At 44.9% G+C, this 17,731-nt stretch overlaps 2 protein-coding genes across 3 annotated transcripts in view; one reads left to right on the plus strand and one right to left on the minus strand.

Moving 5' to 3' along the window:
* LOC139530764 (dnaJ homolog subfamily C member 17-like) overlaps positions 1-17,731 on the plus strand; it is a 47,763-nt gene that overhangs the window by 16,217 nt on the left and 13,815 nt on the right. Inside the window, exons 8-11 of one of the 2 annotated variants that reach the window (XM_071327447.1) lie at positions 1,439-1,516; positions 3,779-3,859; positions 4,452-4,589; positions 5,075-5,205. In XM_071327447.1, coding sequence (XP_071183548.1) covers positions 1,439-1,516; positions 3,779-3,859; positions 4,452-4,589; positions 5,075-5,110 — 333 coding nt within the window. In that variant the 3' untranslated portion in view covers positions 5,111-5,205. Of the gene's footprint in view, positions 1-1,438; positions 1,517-3,778; positions 3,860-4,451; positions 4,590-5,074; positions 5,206-17,731 lie in introns of those variants that run through there. The other variant, XM_071327445.1, reaches the window with a different exon arrangement.
* LOC139530765 (cdc42 effector protein 2) lies at positions 11,496-14,780 on the minus strand. Its single transcript, XM_071327448.1, has 2 exons — positions 14,518-14,780; positions 11,496-12,491 (listed from the first exon to the last, which is right to left on the minus strand). Exon 2 carries the CDS (start codon positions 12,431-12,433, stop codon positions 11,816-11,818), a length of 618 nt encoding a protein of 205 aa, XP_071183549.1. The 5' UTR covers positions 12,434-12,491; positions 14,518-14,780; the 3' UTR covers positions 11,496-11,815.

A 17,731-nucleotide genomic window follows, 5' to 3' on the forward strand; every position in this document is an offset into this window, starting at 1 on the left:
ATAGTCCTCATTGATTTCAACAGTGCTATTTTGAAGTTCATCATAAACCATTGTTGTCCTCCCCACTGTGGCAGATTCTTTGACAGACTGTTATTTTTCGTGTGAGGGTATTTGTTTTTGTTCTAAAATATTTTGTTATTTGCGGCTTCCAAGCGTGCGTATCAAATGTACCAGAGCAGTTGGGAACTGCCAGGGAACTCCAATCTCTTTAGAGTTGTTTAGACTGCCAGCAACATATACCACAGCAATGTGCTGGAGCAGTCTGAAATTTGGGTATCACCCAAGATCGGCTCCGCCTTGTTAGAAGATTAATGGGATACAAGGTTATCGTTGGGTAGAGGAGAACTGCCTTGGAAGGAGAAAGCACATTTTCAAAATAATTGTTTGAAAAAGAATGGTGTGTAGAAAGGGCAATTCCCAGAAAGGCTCCCTCTGACAGTGAACAGAGTGTTGGTCTGGACCTAGTCTGGCCGCTTGCCTTTGATAATTCTGCTCCAGGTAGTTAGCGAGATAGTCTTGACCCTGCAGTGTTATGAATGGAATTAGCCTGTTACATAACATCTTACTCAGAGAGCTAAGCACTGGGAAGAAGAAGCATTTGCAACTGAAATGATGTACAGTTCAGATAGGTTTATGTACAGTAAATTGAGTCAACTTTTAGCTGTCAGCCAACATTATAGAGATCATGGCTTCATTACATTGTATTTGCTAATAATGCCCAGAGCTAACAAGGGGTTTTCTCAGAATAACTCTCACATATTTCTGTGTGAATGAGTGACCCTCACGTTAGATACATGCCACACATATATACTTCTCTGGATCCACATGCTTTGCATTAGGTGCTCATTAAAAGGCCTGGTGATGTGTGTTGCGTTGTGGCTAGCAGCAGGTGAGTCAATGTGCTGTCTCCGGTCCAGGGCCCAGTAAGCCCTGTGTTAATTTCAGCCCTCTCGAAGGCACGTAAAGCTGAATGGAAATTGACTGCAGGTCTCCCAGGTGGTGGTGGGTATGCTCCAAGACCTGAACAATGTCCCCCTGGAGCGCCACTCTGCTCCTTGGCCTGGTGCAGAGGCTATTTCCTGCTTAATCTACGCATGTCATTAGAACGTGACAGTGTGTTCTTGCCACACTCTTCTCTCAGCTAGGCTGGAACTCCATTACTCCAATATCTGCTGGTTAGACAGATACTGAGGAAATGAAACTTCAGTGCGGATGTGTTCACATGGGTTCAACAAGTTTTGTGACATTCATGAATTCTCTCCGGTGATCCATAACCAGCTGCTCCGTAACCCAAGACTGGCAGGGTTGAAACACTTTAGTACAGGCCCTATGTTCCTCCAGGACCCAAGAGGATTAAGTAAGTTAGTTCCATAACCAAAGATGGGTTATTTGTCTTTCTGTTTTTCTCTCCTAACTCTTTTTATTTTTCTCTTTTCAGTTAAAGTGGAAGTGTAGTAAAGAGGATGACACTAACGGGGGCTACTCTCAAGACTTCATTTTTAGCCTTCTATCAAAGGTGGGTGCCCTGAACGTGAATCACCAGATACCACCGCATGGCTGAGATTCCAAAGGCCACCGGCTTTAAGTTGGCACACAGTTATTACGAAGAGCAACAGTTTCTCACACCTGCATCGTTTGGAGGGAGCTGTGACTTATACCGTATGTCTCATGTCAGATGTTCCAATTTGAATGTGTAATGTAGCAGAAGAGACACTGGTTATATAATCATACTTGTAGAATATTTATTTGAGGGCTTGTCCCCTGCTGTATCACAGACCTGTATCTCACCCCAACTCTCCTGTAATGAGACCTGCCTGGTGCCCAACTGACGTTTGAGCTCTGCATGACATCAGTGTTATAGATGGTTTATTTTCCACTTTATACAAGCCCCATTTAAGTTTAGTAGCAGTGAAAGTGCTGGGGGCAATGCAGTGCCCTCTTAAAGTGGTGCACGCCATTGTTAGTGCCCCTGTTACTGGGCAGGTTTAGCAGTGCCAGGGGAGTCGCTAGGAAATGTGCTTTTCTCATGCAACCGTGTACCACCTCGAACTGCACCCAGCTAAGGGGCATTTTGGTGGGGCTTAGGTTGGGCAGGAATGAGGATAGGGAAAGTGTCACTGACGTCAAAAGCTCAAAAAAAGGTTGAACTTTCAATTTCTCCTCCGCACGCAATCAGTCAGGCGTGGGAGACTGGGTCAAAGGATTGTGGGGAAACAAATGTTGCTTTTTCTTAAATAAAGGGAGTGAAATTTAAAAAACAACTTGATGCTATTTGATATGGCAAGCTGCTCTCATGAGTGGCAGGTAATGCTTGAGTAGGAGCAGCCGCCCATGTGTGGGAATGGGGACTGTGTGTGTTTTGGACTCACACAACCTTACGTCTACTCTGGAGGGAAACACATTTGGAGTTATGAACTAGGGGTCTACAGAGACTCCTGTTTGTCACTTGGCATGCTGTGGAGTCTTCTCAGTGTCCATTAGCATTCCAGGCCTGTCCTTTTCCCAGAGATACAGATTCCTGGGAATGGGATTCTTAGAGGCTTCCTTGCTGGGACTGTGCTCTTTAGGAGTGGGCTTAGTGAGAGAAGCCCTGTATTTCAGGTGACATACTGTATCAGCCATCGGCCTTCTCTCTGCTGCAGGCCTTTACCCAGAGGAGCCCAGCTTCCATCAGCCAAGAGCCTCTCTGTAATTATCAGTGCAGCTGAGAGGGATCAGCTTTTACTGCAGTCAGAGACCCAGTCCAAGTCCTGTCTCCACTCTCCAGCTCCTCTGTGTGTGTGTGTGTGTGTGTGTGTGTGTGTGTGTGTGTGTGTGTGTGTGTGTGTGTGTGTGTGTGTGTGTGTGTGTGTGTGTGTGTGTGTGTGTGTGTGTGTGTGTGTGTGTGTGTGTGTCAGTGGTTGACCCAGGCTGAACTCCTCCTACCCTGTACTCCCCTGTCTCTGACTTGTTCTGGCAGGCAGCTGGACAAAGGCCACAGCTAATTTCAGCTCATACCAGAACATGATGTTTTATTGAGTTTTCTCACCACATATAGAGCAGGCTAACTGAAGAAGTAAAAGTAGCAGTTTATGAGGAAGTGTCCCAGTTGATTGTATTCAAAATGTTACTGAGGTTAACGTTTTTCTGTAAATGAATAATAAAACAGATACATTAGGGTAGGGTTCATGCCATTTTAGAGCCACATTTAGGGATAATGTGATGTTTCTCATTCTCGAACAAAATGTGTCCCTCCCACTCTCTCTCAAGGGCCAAATCACAGTATATCCCCCCCTTTGTTTTTCCACTGCTGTTGCTTGCTGTTTATTATCTATGCATAGTCAGTCACTTTACCCCTACCTACATGTACAAATTACCTCGACTAACCTGTACCCCCGCACATTGACTCGGTACCGTTACCCCCTGTATATAGCCTCATTATTGTTACTTTAGTTTATTTTGTAAATATTTTCTTATCTCTATTTTCTTAACTGCACTTGGTTAAGGGCTTGTCAGTAAGCATTTCACAGTAAGGCCTACACCTGTTGTATTCAGCGCATGTGACAACTTTTGATTTGATAGTTAATTTGTAACTTAAACTCAGCAATTAAAAATGCATAATCTAATGTTGCCATTGGAGGTGGCGTTCTGTTGCGATACACTGTAGAATTTAAGGTTTTACAGTCCCGGCCAGTCATCTATTGTTTTTATAGCTGATTTTTAAATTATTCAAATTTTATGTGATCTACTTTCAGAAAACATTGTGTACTAACTCTCTCTGTTTCTCTATCTCTTTCAGTATGGCGACGTTTTAAATGTTCTCATATCAAGTAAGAAGCGAGGAAGTGCTGTGGTAGAATTTGAAACCGTCAAAGCAGCTGTAAGTATTTGGTTCAGAAATGATACACTCATTTAATCTCATCTCATATTGAAAAGTCCCTGAAATCAATCAATACCCACCAGCTTATTGTTTTTTTGTACTAGTTTGTACTGGTTTGCACTGAGCACTATGCGTCTCACCAACTTCCCAGCCCAAGGCCCCACATGATGACATTTTGATGAGTCTCTCTGGTAGTTGACAGAACAGAGGAGTGTTCTGATGGGAACCAGGAGAACAGGACGGCTGAGCCGCCTCATTGTTCAGGCCGTCTGAGTCCTCTGCCCCTTTGTTGTCGCGTGCTGTTTTGTTGTGGGCTCTGGTGTGCCGTGTGGTTCCCCTCAACAGAACATATCTGCTGTCCCCTGGGGAGCCAGACTCGGGGCCTGTGGTCTCCGTCTCTCTGTCTGGAGATCTCAGGGTCCCTGCGCTGGTTGGGGTATCCAAAGTTCACATGTGTGTTTCAAATACACAACACAAATCCCCACACAAACTTGATGGAACTGAAAGGAGTAGAGAGGTTGATGCTCCATAAGTGGTGCTGGGGCAGGTCATGTCACACTGGGTCTAACGTTACTCTGTTGTTTCTCTCCAGGAACTGGCATATAAGAACGAGAGTGGCCTTACAGCAAACCCACTGAAGATCTCGTGGCTTGAGGGACGACCTGAAGTCATCACCCCAGTGGTGTCGCAGGTTCAGCAAACATCTGGACAGTACTTCCCACCTATACAGGTATGTAACCAGGGGCAACCTTCACCACGAGCAGGGCAACCTCTCCCCAATGTGCTTAGTCCTAATTCTCCTTCTCTCGCGTCAATGATAAAGTAAGCCGTATGTTACCAAATACCCCCCCCCCCCCCCAAATGTACGTGGCTTCCAATAAAAATAACATTTCTTAAAACGATCCCGCCAAAGACAGGTATGTAAACGTCTACAGTTTTATTTTCATATCAGCGGGCAAGTATTGCCCAGGCACTTGTGTTCTGGCTCAGGGTTTGGTTAAATGGGCTTAGGTTTGTCTGGCTTGGAGAAGCAGTGTGTTGTCCTGGCGCTGGCCCGTTCCCCAGCCCATGGCCCGCCTCTCATTAAGGGCTGACCCACCAGGGAGACCCATGGAATGCCTCGCTCCTTCAGAACCACACAGTAACTCGACCTGACCAGCGTGTCGTAATAGCAGGCTGGCACGAGGTTGACTACCTCTTTCTCTCTCTACCCAGAGTGGTGCCCAGCCCAGCAGTCCGTCTTTTTGCTAACCTCCTGGTCGGCTTTCATCTCACACACACACACACACACGCACTGGCACTGGCACTTTGGAGGCCTTTTCCAGTCAGAAATGTTGCAGCACAGTTGGAAAATGTAGGTGGAGGATGAAGGTGATCTGAGTCAGTTTGAGGAGTACAGGAAGTTTCAGCTCCTCTCTTGTCATGAGCTAGACATGACTCAGTCTGTTTCAATGTCCATAATCACCATTACTTAGTTTCAGTGCTGTGGTCGTTTAGGCCTAATGATGTTAACATTGACTTTGTTTATAAAGAGATTTTCCATACATTTCCTTTAAGCTGTGCTGTATTTGTGTTTGGGTCTGCATGGTTTGGGACCAGTAGACTATACCTCCCCAGAGCTGCTGATAAACTGTGTTTCACCTCTCAACCCACCACAGCACAGCGACTCAGGCCTCTCGTCAGGCCTCTCGTCAGGCCTCTCGTCAGGCCCCCCGTCAGGCCCCTCGTCCGGGTTAGCACGGCACGCAGGGTTCACAGCCTGGCCCGCGCACTTGGATTTGTCAGAGTAGTATGTTATTATGGTAACCGGTTTCGCCTTACGCATATCCGACGCAGATTGCTTCATCTCTCGCAGAGCTTTTCAGGGCAGAGAACGAAAACATGATTATGGTAGTGTAATTTCCCCATTAGCCTTCAGTGAGAACACTCCTCACTAAAGAGGCCAACATGACATAATGGGATCCAGTGAATATTAGTAATGTTGTCCCATCTGGCCCTGGTCACTGGAGACTGGGGAGAACCATGGAGGTCCTGAGGAGTCTGTCTGGGTTCCAGAACACTACATCTCTCTCTCTTCCTCTGCCTCCTCTCTTTATTTCTCATCCTCTCTTTCTCTGTCTCCCTTTCTTTCTCCCCTCTCTCCCTATCCCTCCCCCCTCACTCGCCCTCTTCTTTTCCCTCTTTCTCCCTTCCTCGCTCCCCTCCTTCACGGTGATAGTTGCGATCACAGAGGATCAGCTGTGCTGATACCTGATTTTTAACCTCAGCAGTCCAGCCCCATCACAGCAGGGAGCCCAGGGACGCTCACGCATGATTTCGCACTCTGCTCCACTCCGTTTAATAAGAGAATCTGCTTACACTGTTCTGGAACCTGCTGCTACACTGGTCTGGGACCTGCAGCTGCACATGGGCCCCCCCAAGTCACCAGAGGCCCCTAGTATCACACACTGGACTGTAGCAAAGTTTGACAGACAGAGCCTGAAGTGATGCTCCCTGTTGTACTGCTGTGCTGAGTGATTCTCTAAGCCTGTGAATGATACAGGCTCTCTGTAAGACATGTGTTGGGTCAGGCATTTCACCAGGAGGGGACACCATGCAGAGACAATACTGTAGGGCCTGTGGTCCATTCAGTATGTTCTTCTTAACATAAATTATCAAGCACGGTAAGGAACAGAGGCCCTGTCCCGGCCAGGCCATAGTGCAGAGATTGCTCCCCATGCTCCTTACTAGTTCAAATCCCTTGTATTGGGATAGGATTTAGTTTCACCTGCTGGGTGTGCTATGTTTTGTATCACTGCCCTGTGCCATAATTACATTTGTATTTATTTATTTAACCTTTTATTTAACTAGGCAAGTCAGTTAAGAACAAATTCTTATTTACAATGATGGCCTACTTGTAAAGCCCCCCCCCCCCGGGCCAAACCCTACCCTAGCACGGATGATGCTGGGTCATTTGTGCGCCACCCTGTGGGACTCCTGATCACGGCCGGTTGTGATACAGCTCGGGATCAAACCCGGGAAGCGTAGTGACGCCTCTAGCACTGAGATGCAGTGCCTTAGACCGCTGCGCCACTCAGGATAATACATTCTCATAGTGAGAGGTTGTGAAATGAGTAGGTTTATGAAATATATGTACAGTAAATCATTCTGTGGTATAGTGCTGTTTTTTCTTCTCTCGGTCTCTGTTGACGTTTTGATGTAAAGTTTTATTGAATGGCAGTGTGATGTACACAGCTACGTGGATTACGTAGATCGAAACAAAGAATTAACTATACTGTAGCTACATGGATGTAATGGCAGGGACAACTGTGGGATGTGTGTTAATGGTGGTTTGCATGACAATGGGAAGTATACAGAGGTAAATTAAGTGTTAGAGCTGTCCTCCAGAACTCCTCACATCTGTTGTCAGACTACAGGGATTCACACAGTGTCCATATGATTCATAGTTCAGCCCTTACCTCCCAGAGTCTCTGGAGTTTGATGTCCACATTCAACCATCTGTATCCTATTCCCTATCAGAAGGACTTGTAGCATAATCATGTATTTTTTAAAGTCATTGTGTCCCCAATTTAGAACAATAGTTTAGCATATTGTATTTTTAGAGGGTTTAGTCTGATAAAGCGTTATCTCAGTGCTTGATACAACTCTGTTTATTTAATTTTCGAGGAATCTTCGACTTGGAGCCTGTCACGACATGAACCAGATCTAGCGTGTCATCTATTCTGGGATGGTTTTCCCATCATATCAGAACGGCTAGCTTCCTTCTGCTGAATAAAGTGCAGGCTCACCTAAAATAGCCCTGCGTCTGTCTGGGCCCTGGTATGCCGAGTGTAGTCTTGCTGCAGCTGGCTGTAGTGCTGGGCTCTTTCCGGACGGAGATAACAACTTCTAGTGTTCTGACTTCCTGGAAGAGGCCGTTTAGAGATCAAAAGGACTAGTGTAACAGATTGGTTAATTTACATCTGTTGCCAGCTGTTATCAGCATGAATTCATTTAACTGAGCTTTAGCTTGGACAGGGAATAGAGAAGGAGGTGGCGAGAACTATCTCAATGAGATCTGGGAGCACTGGAAACCCCTGCATTCTTCTTCATGGGACAGTTAAAAAGAGGCATGGGAGAGGGGCATGTTTCTACGTTGCTGACTCAGTGTTTTTCCTCTGGACTAAAGTTGCACATTACGCACTGTAGCACATTGCATGTGAACTTGATTAAATCTCTTGCTTGTTTTAATCACTGGATGTTGAACTTTTGAGATCTTTGATGGTTTTGTCTTCATCCCAATGTCTTACGATGCCCAAGTGTATCATGGATATCATGTGAAGCAGTGGTATTGTGTTCCCTTGAACCTAATTGATCTTTAAATGGGGGTGAATCGGTAGCTCTGTTGTGTGTCCTGACACTATGCAGTTTCTGAAACGGTCCCCCACGCTGCGTACCCCAGTGAAGCATGTTGCATATTTTCAGTAGCATTAGGTTGCACTGCCAGATGCAATTTCAACAGGAGTAGGAATGTATCAGTCGGCAAAAACAATATTTCCCCCTAAAAAAATTTGCAGAATAAGAATAAATAAAATCCACCGTCTTTTGGAAGATGACAGGCTTTCATTGTATTCTGTATGATGGCAAGTTTGGAATTTGGGGGGAAAGTGGTTCCAGATGGGATGGGGTACCTCAGTTTAAACTGTTTGGTCAGTGATGCACAGCGCCAACGTAATGTGTCTTCCAATTACAGACTCTTTCTTCTCACATCAGCCGTGTGAGTTTGGGCGTTTTGTTGAGAATACCTTTGAATCCTCGTGCGGAGAAGCCCATTGCAGACGATGGGGTTGTCGCACGGTCTTTAGACTGTCTGTGTGGGAGTTCTGTTTGTGTCTGATTACTATGGTATGATGGAGGAAGAAGACAGTATGCGCACTGTCCTAGAGGCGTGTTATACCATGGTGGAGAGTCTGGGTAGGCGGCCATGTAGATCTGGGCACCAGGTTTGCTCATTCTTCTCCTGAGCAAATTATATCAAAGTCCTTAACCTAGAAAGCCAAGATGTGACATTTAGCCTAATAAGGCCCAGGTAAACAGTCACAGTTAACATTCATTATGAATGGATTGCTTTTTCTGTTGATCCAGGATAAGGAGAATAAAGGTTGACTTCGTCAAGCCACACCTTAAGCTATTCAGTAACCTCTCTATGATGTAGGTGTGATCCGCGCTGTTCATCATAGCAATTCAGTGCTTCCCTCTAGTTCCAGTTTTATATAATAGCAGTAACTTTCAAAGTAAACCCGTCTGAATGAATGGATGGTTCAGTTGGCTTGGAATGTCTGTCTAATTTGGGTTTGACATGAACTAGCTACCTCTAGTTGTCTCATGTAATGTAAGGTGTAATTCCTCTTCAAACACTAAGTGTAAAGTGAGACCGACAGGGCTTTAATATGGCTGCTATGGCAGCTCATCACTGTTAGAAAACCAAACATCTCTGTCAGTCCATCAAAGTGTCTAAACAGTATTATACAAGCCATCTAAAATGTTGATGCGAGCAATTCCAAACCACTGGTCTTCCACACAGTTAAGTTACAGTACACACTGGTCTAACAGTCTTACACAATGTGTTATTATTCTCATAAAACATACACTGAAAGCCATAACAATTGGTTTTCCTGAAAGATGCATGGAACGGATATAAAGTACAGATGTACCCACAAACATCAGTGCCTCCATTGGATTGTTAACATGCAAACACTGTTTAACTGCCTGCCAGCAGCAGGACACTCATGGCTAGTGAAGTTCTCTGTAGCGCCTCAGGGACCCCTGGAATGTGACTGCTTTTGGCTTTGCCCCACTGCTTTCCTTTCCTGACAACCCCCTGCTGTGGTGCTGGCTGTGGCTCTCTCCCAGCTCCCCTGGCAGGTGGGTGAGTGGGCCCAGGACTGGGGGTGGTGAGGGGTGCGTCAAGCCCTGTTGGTTCAGCAGGTATTGTTTAAACTCTCATCAGGAGCCTTGCTGGTAATGGATGGCTCTGGTCCCCAGCCTCCTTGGCCCTAACAGCACATGTGGAAGTATCACATTACCCCTCGCCACTTTCCCCTCTCGTGCCACTCATCAGAGCTAGGGACTCCGATTTACAGCTAAGAAAACAGTGCTGGGGTTTTGGGGCTCGGACCTGCGGCCTGGCTGAGGTTGCAGCCCGCCAAACCTCGGCTTTATTAGAAGCAGAGCTAAGTGTTTGTTTTCACTGTGTTGTTGGGAAAGAGAGACGGGGGTACCTTCGTGCACCTTCGGGTGGGGCCTCTAAGATGCGTGCGGAGGAGAGATTGCCCTCCCCACACAACGTAATGGCAAGGATGCCAATACGTCACAGCTTCAGGACCTTGAAAACTAAGCCTTCATTCTTTTTTATTTCTTTAACATTACACTCTAAAGTCTAACATTAGTCTCATCAAGAGATCTGAAGAAAGGAACTGGCTTTTAAACTGAGAAAGGACAAAAAGCAGCCATCTGAAGATGCCCACTTTACTTTTTTAACAGATTAAAGGTCCAATGCAGCTGTTTTTATCTCAATATCAAATCATTTCTTAGTAACAATTAAGTACCTTACTGTTATTTGTTTTACATTAAAATGGTCAAAAAGAAACAAAAAGCAAAGAGCAATTTCTCAAGCAAGAATTTTGCTTGGACTGTCTGGGAGTGGTCTGAGTGGGAAGAGGAAAACTAGCTGTTATTGGCAGAAAGGTTTGGAACTATTTCTTATTGGTCTATTAACTAATTTACCACTTGGTGATGTCCCCAGGCATGCCCAAACTCCATCCAACCAAAACAGGCTGAAATTTCAGGCCCAGTGAATGCACTGGGCCTTTTAAGATAAATAAGGTGCTAAATTACTAACTAGACTATGTAACATTTTATCTAACGCTGCAACAGGTAATGCTAGAAGAACATGAACTTTGCCCCATAGAGTGGTTGAGAGGGAAGAATTCCAACGTTAACCCTTAACCATCAATAGACACTCATTCTGATTCTATTACTGTATCATAGAAACAACAGATACAGTCAAGAAATGTTCAAATTAGCGTACAACTCCATCATGAGTAGCATTCTGTCATAATAATCTACTGTAGATAAAAAAAATGTTTGCTAAGTAAAATGAGAGAAGGAGTAAGTTAAAGTGGTAGTCCATGTATACTCTTATTCTTGTTGATGACCTCACGTGAAATGGAAGAGATCCCTTTGTAGGTTATATCCCCATGGTGTTTCAAATGCCCTGACACTGGAGTGTGTTTACATGCACTAATATGTTTACATGCACTAATAATTCGATATTAAACTAATTGGCAGTAGGCAGATTATGCATTAAGCAGAGTAAGGTGTTTACATGACTATCTTAATCGGTGTAAGGTCATAATTGAAGTAAACGTACGACGATTAAAACACCTTGTTTTCTGAGCAATCTTTCAAAATATTAGGACATGTAATGCCTTAATCTGTGTTCTAGCGGTGTATTTGATCTGTGCCAGCACGAGCAGCACAAGCTTCCTTCTTTTGCGCGAGTGAAGTGACTTCGGGAAAAACTGAAAGCATTCATATTAGAAATAGTTTTCACGTATAAACTCAGAATCTAATACGCTTCACAAATATAACATGGTCGCTGTGGTAGAACGTTTATTTTGATTGGTGATTTTCTGCGTTTATTAAAGGCCCATCAAATAGCCTGATTTCAGATGGGTCTATGTCAACAGGATTATTAGGGAAATTGTTCTTCTTGCAAAGCATGTAAACGTTTATTTGAACTATTATATTAATCTGACTATTCACAATAATCATATTATTGTGTGCATGTAACCGTACTCTATTTTATGTCAGCCGTTCATCGTCTAATGACAGTTTGGAGTGTTCTAATGCCAGTCACAATGATGATGTTAGTAAAGTCTCTTGCTGAGGACCCATGTCAGTCTGGCTGTTCCTCTAATAGTGGAGCCTGTCCATGACCTGCAGCACGTCGTCCAGGATGGATGGGCCCAGGTCCAGGCTGAAGGAGAAGCTGTTGTCCACCTCATCCAGCTGCTGCGTGTCCTCAGAGCAGGTCTGAGTGGAGTCTCCATCCCGGCCAGAACTCAGGCTGCCCCGGCCAGGACTGGGGCTGCTGACCATGACCCTGTGGCTGGGGCTAACACTGCCCTCCATCTCCCCATTCCCCTCACCCTCCTCGCTGTCCAGCAGGGGCAAGGAGCTGCACTTCTTCCTCCTCTCTGAGGCACTGTGGCTCATGTGGGCCCTGGTCCACTCGGGGCTCTCCGTGGCCTCGTCCAGGTTAAGGCGTAAGGGTTTGGGTGGAGGGTAGCAGGCCAGCAAGAGGTTCTGCTCACTCTGAGAGCTCTGCAGCACCAGGCTGTTGCCCCTCTTCAGAAAGGACAGGTCCCCGAAGCTGTCGCTGTGGTCGTTGTTCCCGATGTGGGAAACATGGCGGAAGTCGGCCAATGGGAGGCTGATCATGTTGACAGAGAGCACCTCCCTGCGCTTCTGTGTCCTTCTGGACCAGCGGGCAGAGGCTGGCTTACGGTACAGAGACGTCGTCAGTGGCATCTTACCAGGTCCTGTTGAGATGTCCTTTGGTTCACTTCTGAGATGAACTGAGACGAAGCTTAAAGGCAGTTTACAAAAAAATAAAGAAGAAGAAATATTAAAATCGTTTCACTTCGAGGTTAGGTTCATGTCAGATCATGTGGTTTCCCATCAACAACACATCATACATCTCTGATATGATTGTCCAGGCTTACTTTCATCATGCTGCAGCCTACTGGATGGGCATTATTTGTTTCCCTCTGCTTTCCAACACCAGATGTAACCCTTGGATTATGTCAAGTTTAATGTGACAAGGCAGCAGCTCTGCTTGGTTTTGTGTTAATACGATTCGGCGTCATTTGTATCCTGGGAGAGGGTCCAATACATACTTAGAAGGGTTTTGATTTTAAATGTTTACTTTTCAAATCCAGTTTATTCCCATAAATGCAGGTCTGGTCTGCTGAATGCACCAAAGGAATGGCTAAGCCTGATTCTGACTTCCAGTAACCATGCTCCAAATATGCACATTCTAAGCAGACACAGCATCCTCTATATCTATATAAGCCATGTCACCATACCCTCTGGCCCCCTTTCCTGTCAATTTGTCAGGCAACTCCAAGCTTTGCTCTCACTTCTTAAACAGTAGTTATTTTATGAATGGGTTGTAATTTGTTACGTGTTGAGAGACAAAGCTCAGAGACACAGTATGTTCATTCGTCTTTATTTATTTCTCCTCATCTTTAGATCTGTTGATCTGGTTTACTGGTCAAAGACTGTCAGCCTTTCCTGTTATGCTGGATCCAGATAAAATCAAATTATACAACTCTTGATTAGAGAGATGTGTGGCAATACCTGACATTGTTATGATTGTGATATATGTAGAATTGAACTGGAATATGCCTTTCACCTGCTATAAATGGCGTCAAACTGTCTTTTTTTTCCTCAGACAGCGCACTTTTTACAATGGTAATTTTAGAAGTCAATCTGTTATCTGTAAACAATGGGCCTTGGACAGCTACCACCATTTTAAAAAGCAAAGGCATAAAATATATTACATAAAACAACTGTACAAACTGAGAATGTGTGGCTCTGAAAAGATTGTTTAAATCCATTATAGTTTGTGTAAGAGCTAGGCCCAAAGCACAAAATAAAATTCACCAGTAATTTAGTGTTTTGTGAGTTGTAATCATTTTATTGAGTAACACAGAATGCAGTTCATCTCTGGCAGGTCAAATGGACGATCTCAGTGGTCTCTGTGATTTTACAGGCTCCCAACAGCTTTGCCCATATTAGATTTGCGTTCGTGACTTGAAACACTCACTTTGTAAATTTGTAAGGCACTACGGCAAACGGGTTTTGTTGGCCTGTAAAGGTTTTATCGGTACTTTAGTAGCAGCGGGAGATGGGGAGAGTGTGGACACAACAGCATTCCTTTCCAAACATGTCAGTTGGACGAAGGAGGAGTGTTAGAATTGCAGCGGTGAGGATCACATTAAGGAAACACTTCTCTTCCAAGTCCAAATGAAATAAGCCTAGTTAAAAACCGCTTTGCCAAGACAATTTACAGTTACTAAATAATCTTCCTCCTCCAAACTTCCTCTAGCTGAGCACCTTTTTGAGGGAGATGCCTAAAATATATTCTCAAGAGCAGGTGTTGGTTATGATTTAAGAGTTGGCATATGCGTGTTTTATAACCAATATTTTTAATAAGTTGATGGATACGGTTTGTAACAACAGAATGTAGTGTGATATATCTGTTAGTTCTTTTCTGTACTGCTGTGTACACAGGGTGTCTGTATCCCACACCCACGTGTCTGTCTCTATCAGGGAGCCAGGCTGGGGCTGGTACCTGGAGACTGTGACACTGTTTCTCCTGACATGATTGGGCTTGTTCAACTGCAGCGGGAGAAGCACAGTGAACATCACTGAGGGAGAACTGGAGCTACTTCACCCCCCCAAATTCTCTAAATCACAGATTTAACAGCCCAAACACTCAGTTTCAAGTGTTAATGTCACCACAAGTACAGTGAAATGCCTTTCTTGCAAGCTCCAAACCCAACAATGCAGTAATATCAAATGTAGCACAAAAAATAACTCTCTCTTACCCGAGTCTTAGAATCCTTCTCAGTAGAGGGTACCTATCATGTCCTGTAGACCTTGCCAATTTGATCCTGTGCTTCCCTCTATCTTCTCAAAGTTCAGTTCAATAGTACAAGTATATTCCTTCTAGGACCCAGCAGGTGTGTTGTTTGAGAAAGTCTCCTCTGACGAAGTAACCCAGGTGAGGTGAGTGTATAGAGACGACCAGGTGGAGTTTTGTTTCCTTCTTTCTTTCCTCCACCTCTTCCTACCTAACGACAGAGAGTGTGTTTACCCTCGGATGATGTCACTCTCCCTGTCGTGGGAGTCTGAATCATGGGCGTGAATCCTGCTTGCTGCACCCACTACCTGAGTGAAAGGACAGAGCAGGAGCTGTTGTAGTCCCCACTGATTTACTGCTTAAAAGACGGAACAAGATAAAGCTGAGCTGGTGAAAGAGCACAGCATATTCCTCACACACACACACACACCACACACACACACACACACACACAAACAGGACCACAGTGACTTGTCTGTGTGCTAGTAATCTTAATTTCATTGTCTCTACTCTGCTGATTTCCTGTGCTTTGTTAACTTGTGTAAAGCGCTGGGCCAACGCAGGCCGTTCTGGCAGAGTAGAGGCCAATAGACTGTGGTATTCTATAAAGCCACTGACTCACACACAGACATGTATGTACAGGCAGGCTAAGTTGCACAAGATAACTTGTTCCAATTCTCACGCCTTCAGCGTTAGGGCTGTGACAGTCATGGAATTTAGGATGACGCTTATTGGCCTACTGTAGTAACCATTAGGCTTATCGATAATCGGTGTTTGTATATGCTGTGTGATGATGCCTGCCCACAGACCTACTTTTCCCTTGAGAGCTAAAGCTTTAGCAGTGGCCACCCCACTCTGCTCAACGCCTAGCGTACACATCTAACATTATGTCCACATCTGGTCTCCGCAGCAGAGTCACAGTCCGCTCTGCACACCAGCATCCTCTGAAACATTTTGGTGCCTCCTAGCAATGGCTTTGACCTTGAGAGAACGTTAGTGGTCGTCTGTCTGGCTCCAGACAACATGGCACTCTCCTCCGGGGTCTCTGAAGTGAAACATCTACTGGATTGGCTGGATTCATTCTCTAGGATTACTGATCAGATTCTTTCAAATGGCTCCAAAAAACAAAGGCCAGCCGCCATTCATTTCTCATTCACTCCCCAACACCAGAACAGACCTGTCTGCTTTTAACAGATGCAATTACAAACGTAATAATTGCCTTGTCATAACATGTATCCAAGACTGGAACTGAGCTTTTGAACAACTCCAATTCGATAATTGTTTTCTCCCCCCACCACTCCACTTCATAGCCTCCACCTCGACCCACATGACTACACAGCAAGGAAAAGCTTTCGAGAGCTGGTGTCAGTCAGACTATCCACCTCACACTATTTTGTTTTGTTGGGAAGCAATCTGTTCATGCTAGCAGACAGTCAGGGGAGGGGATAGCGTGTGTTATTTGTGGTGATGTGGTCACACAGGGCCTATTTGACCAGGGGTTCGAGGTGGGCTTACTCCCATGTTTGTGTTGGTACAGTATGTTGTTCAGAATCTGGGGTGATTACGTTGGCCCTGGACCCTGACCGTAGGAGCAGAGTAGGTGTCTGATTGCCTTCCTCTCCTCCCTCTCCCGTCTCAGGGCAGTGCTGGTACTGTGGTCTGGGCCGACTATGTTCTCCCTTAACCCTAGGATGCTGCTTGTTTTTGTTGTTGCATGAAAAAGTGCTTCCAGATACTGATTTCTTTGACTGGCTTTAGAAACCCAAATTGAGCTTTTTGTAGAATATTAATTTGGCCTTTTGTTGTGTGTTCTTGTCTTGTGGACAACAGACAGTGGTTTTTCGCTGTTGTAAGAAGTTTCCACTCACATGGAAACACAGAGGTTCGGTCGTGACCCTGATAGTGTATGATGATCTGTACAGGACTGAAACATTGGACGCAAACCAGTGTTGTGCATGTCCATCAACAAGTGAAATCCGTCATTCGACAGTGAGAGAGCCCGTGTCGTCACTGTCTCTCTACAATGATGAGTCAGTCAGTCAGTCAGTCAGACAGACAGTGATGAGCCTTGTGGTAGAGCGCCAACTGAAACTCACCTGTCTGAATCGATATACCTCTGTCTCTGGAGACGTTTCATTGCGTGACATGACAAAGTGCTCTTGTTGTCTTGATGTAATAGTGTGGTCTTCTACCCCCTTCCCCTCCCCCCCAGACCTTTTGCCTGGGGGATCTTAACAGATAAGAGAGGTAACTGATGTCAGGCCCTCTGAAACACACCGTTTGTTTCATTTCAAGTCCTTGTATATTGTTTTGATTGGAAGGAACACACGGACCTCTTCCCCACTGTGTGATTTGTAGAAGTAATGTTTAATTGCTGTGTTTGTAGACTAGCAGACCAGAGGTGTGTGTATTTGTGTGTGTGGTGTTCTCGCTGGACGTGGGAGGTCAGGGAAGTCTGAGAATGTTTACTTCCTTGTGTCTCCTGGCACTGAATTATTTGTAATTATTAAATTAAGGGTTTGATATTTTGGTTTCTTTGAACGTCTGGGCTCTGAAATAAACAGTGTGTGGAGGGCTGCATTCCAGTTGCTGTTTGTGCCGCACATTAGGCAGATAAAGAACTGTTACACATGTTAGAAGCAGCAGTACAGACCTCTCCTCAGGCCCTACACCAGACACATACACAAAACACCAGCTTGTTCAGACTCATGCACGCACAGTAGAAATTAGCACATTGTTTAATTTGTGTATTTGAACTTTAACCTTCGGTTCACTTTTTTCTTTTTTGGGAATATTGAGGGTTTAAACTACATTATTGCTGGTTCTGTGGCCCCAGTGTTTTAATAGAAAATCTGTTGCAATCAGAGGGCTTTTCCCAGAAGGCCCTGATGTGAAATACATAATTCTGGTATTACAAAGATGTATTGTTGAATATTATTATATAGCTGAACAGCCGTCTCCCCCATCTATCTATTATATGAACCCCCAACGCATCCATCATACAGAGAAATGCCAGAACACAGGGAGTTCACGTCTCAACTTCCATTTCTCTTTCATTTTGTCTATTTCCTTTCCTTTAAGGGTTTACAAAGGCACTCTCTCGATCCAGCAGGCTCAAATCCAGCCTTTTACACCCCCTCCCCTCCCCTCGCCCCCTGAACTCAGTGCTGACTGGCTTT

Source organism: Salvelinus alpinus, chromosome 9, assembly GCF_045679555.1.
Source record: "Salvelinus alpinus chromosome 9, SLU_Salpinus.1, whole genome shotgun sequence".
Taxonomy (NCBI): domain Eukaryota; kingdom Metazoa; phylum Chordata; class Actinopteri; order Salmoniformes; family Salmonidae; genus Salvelinus; species Salvelinus alpinus.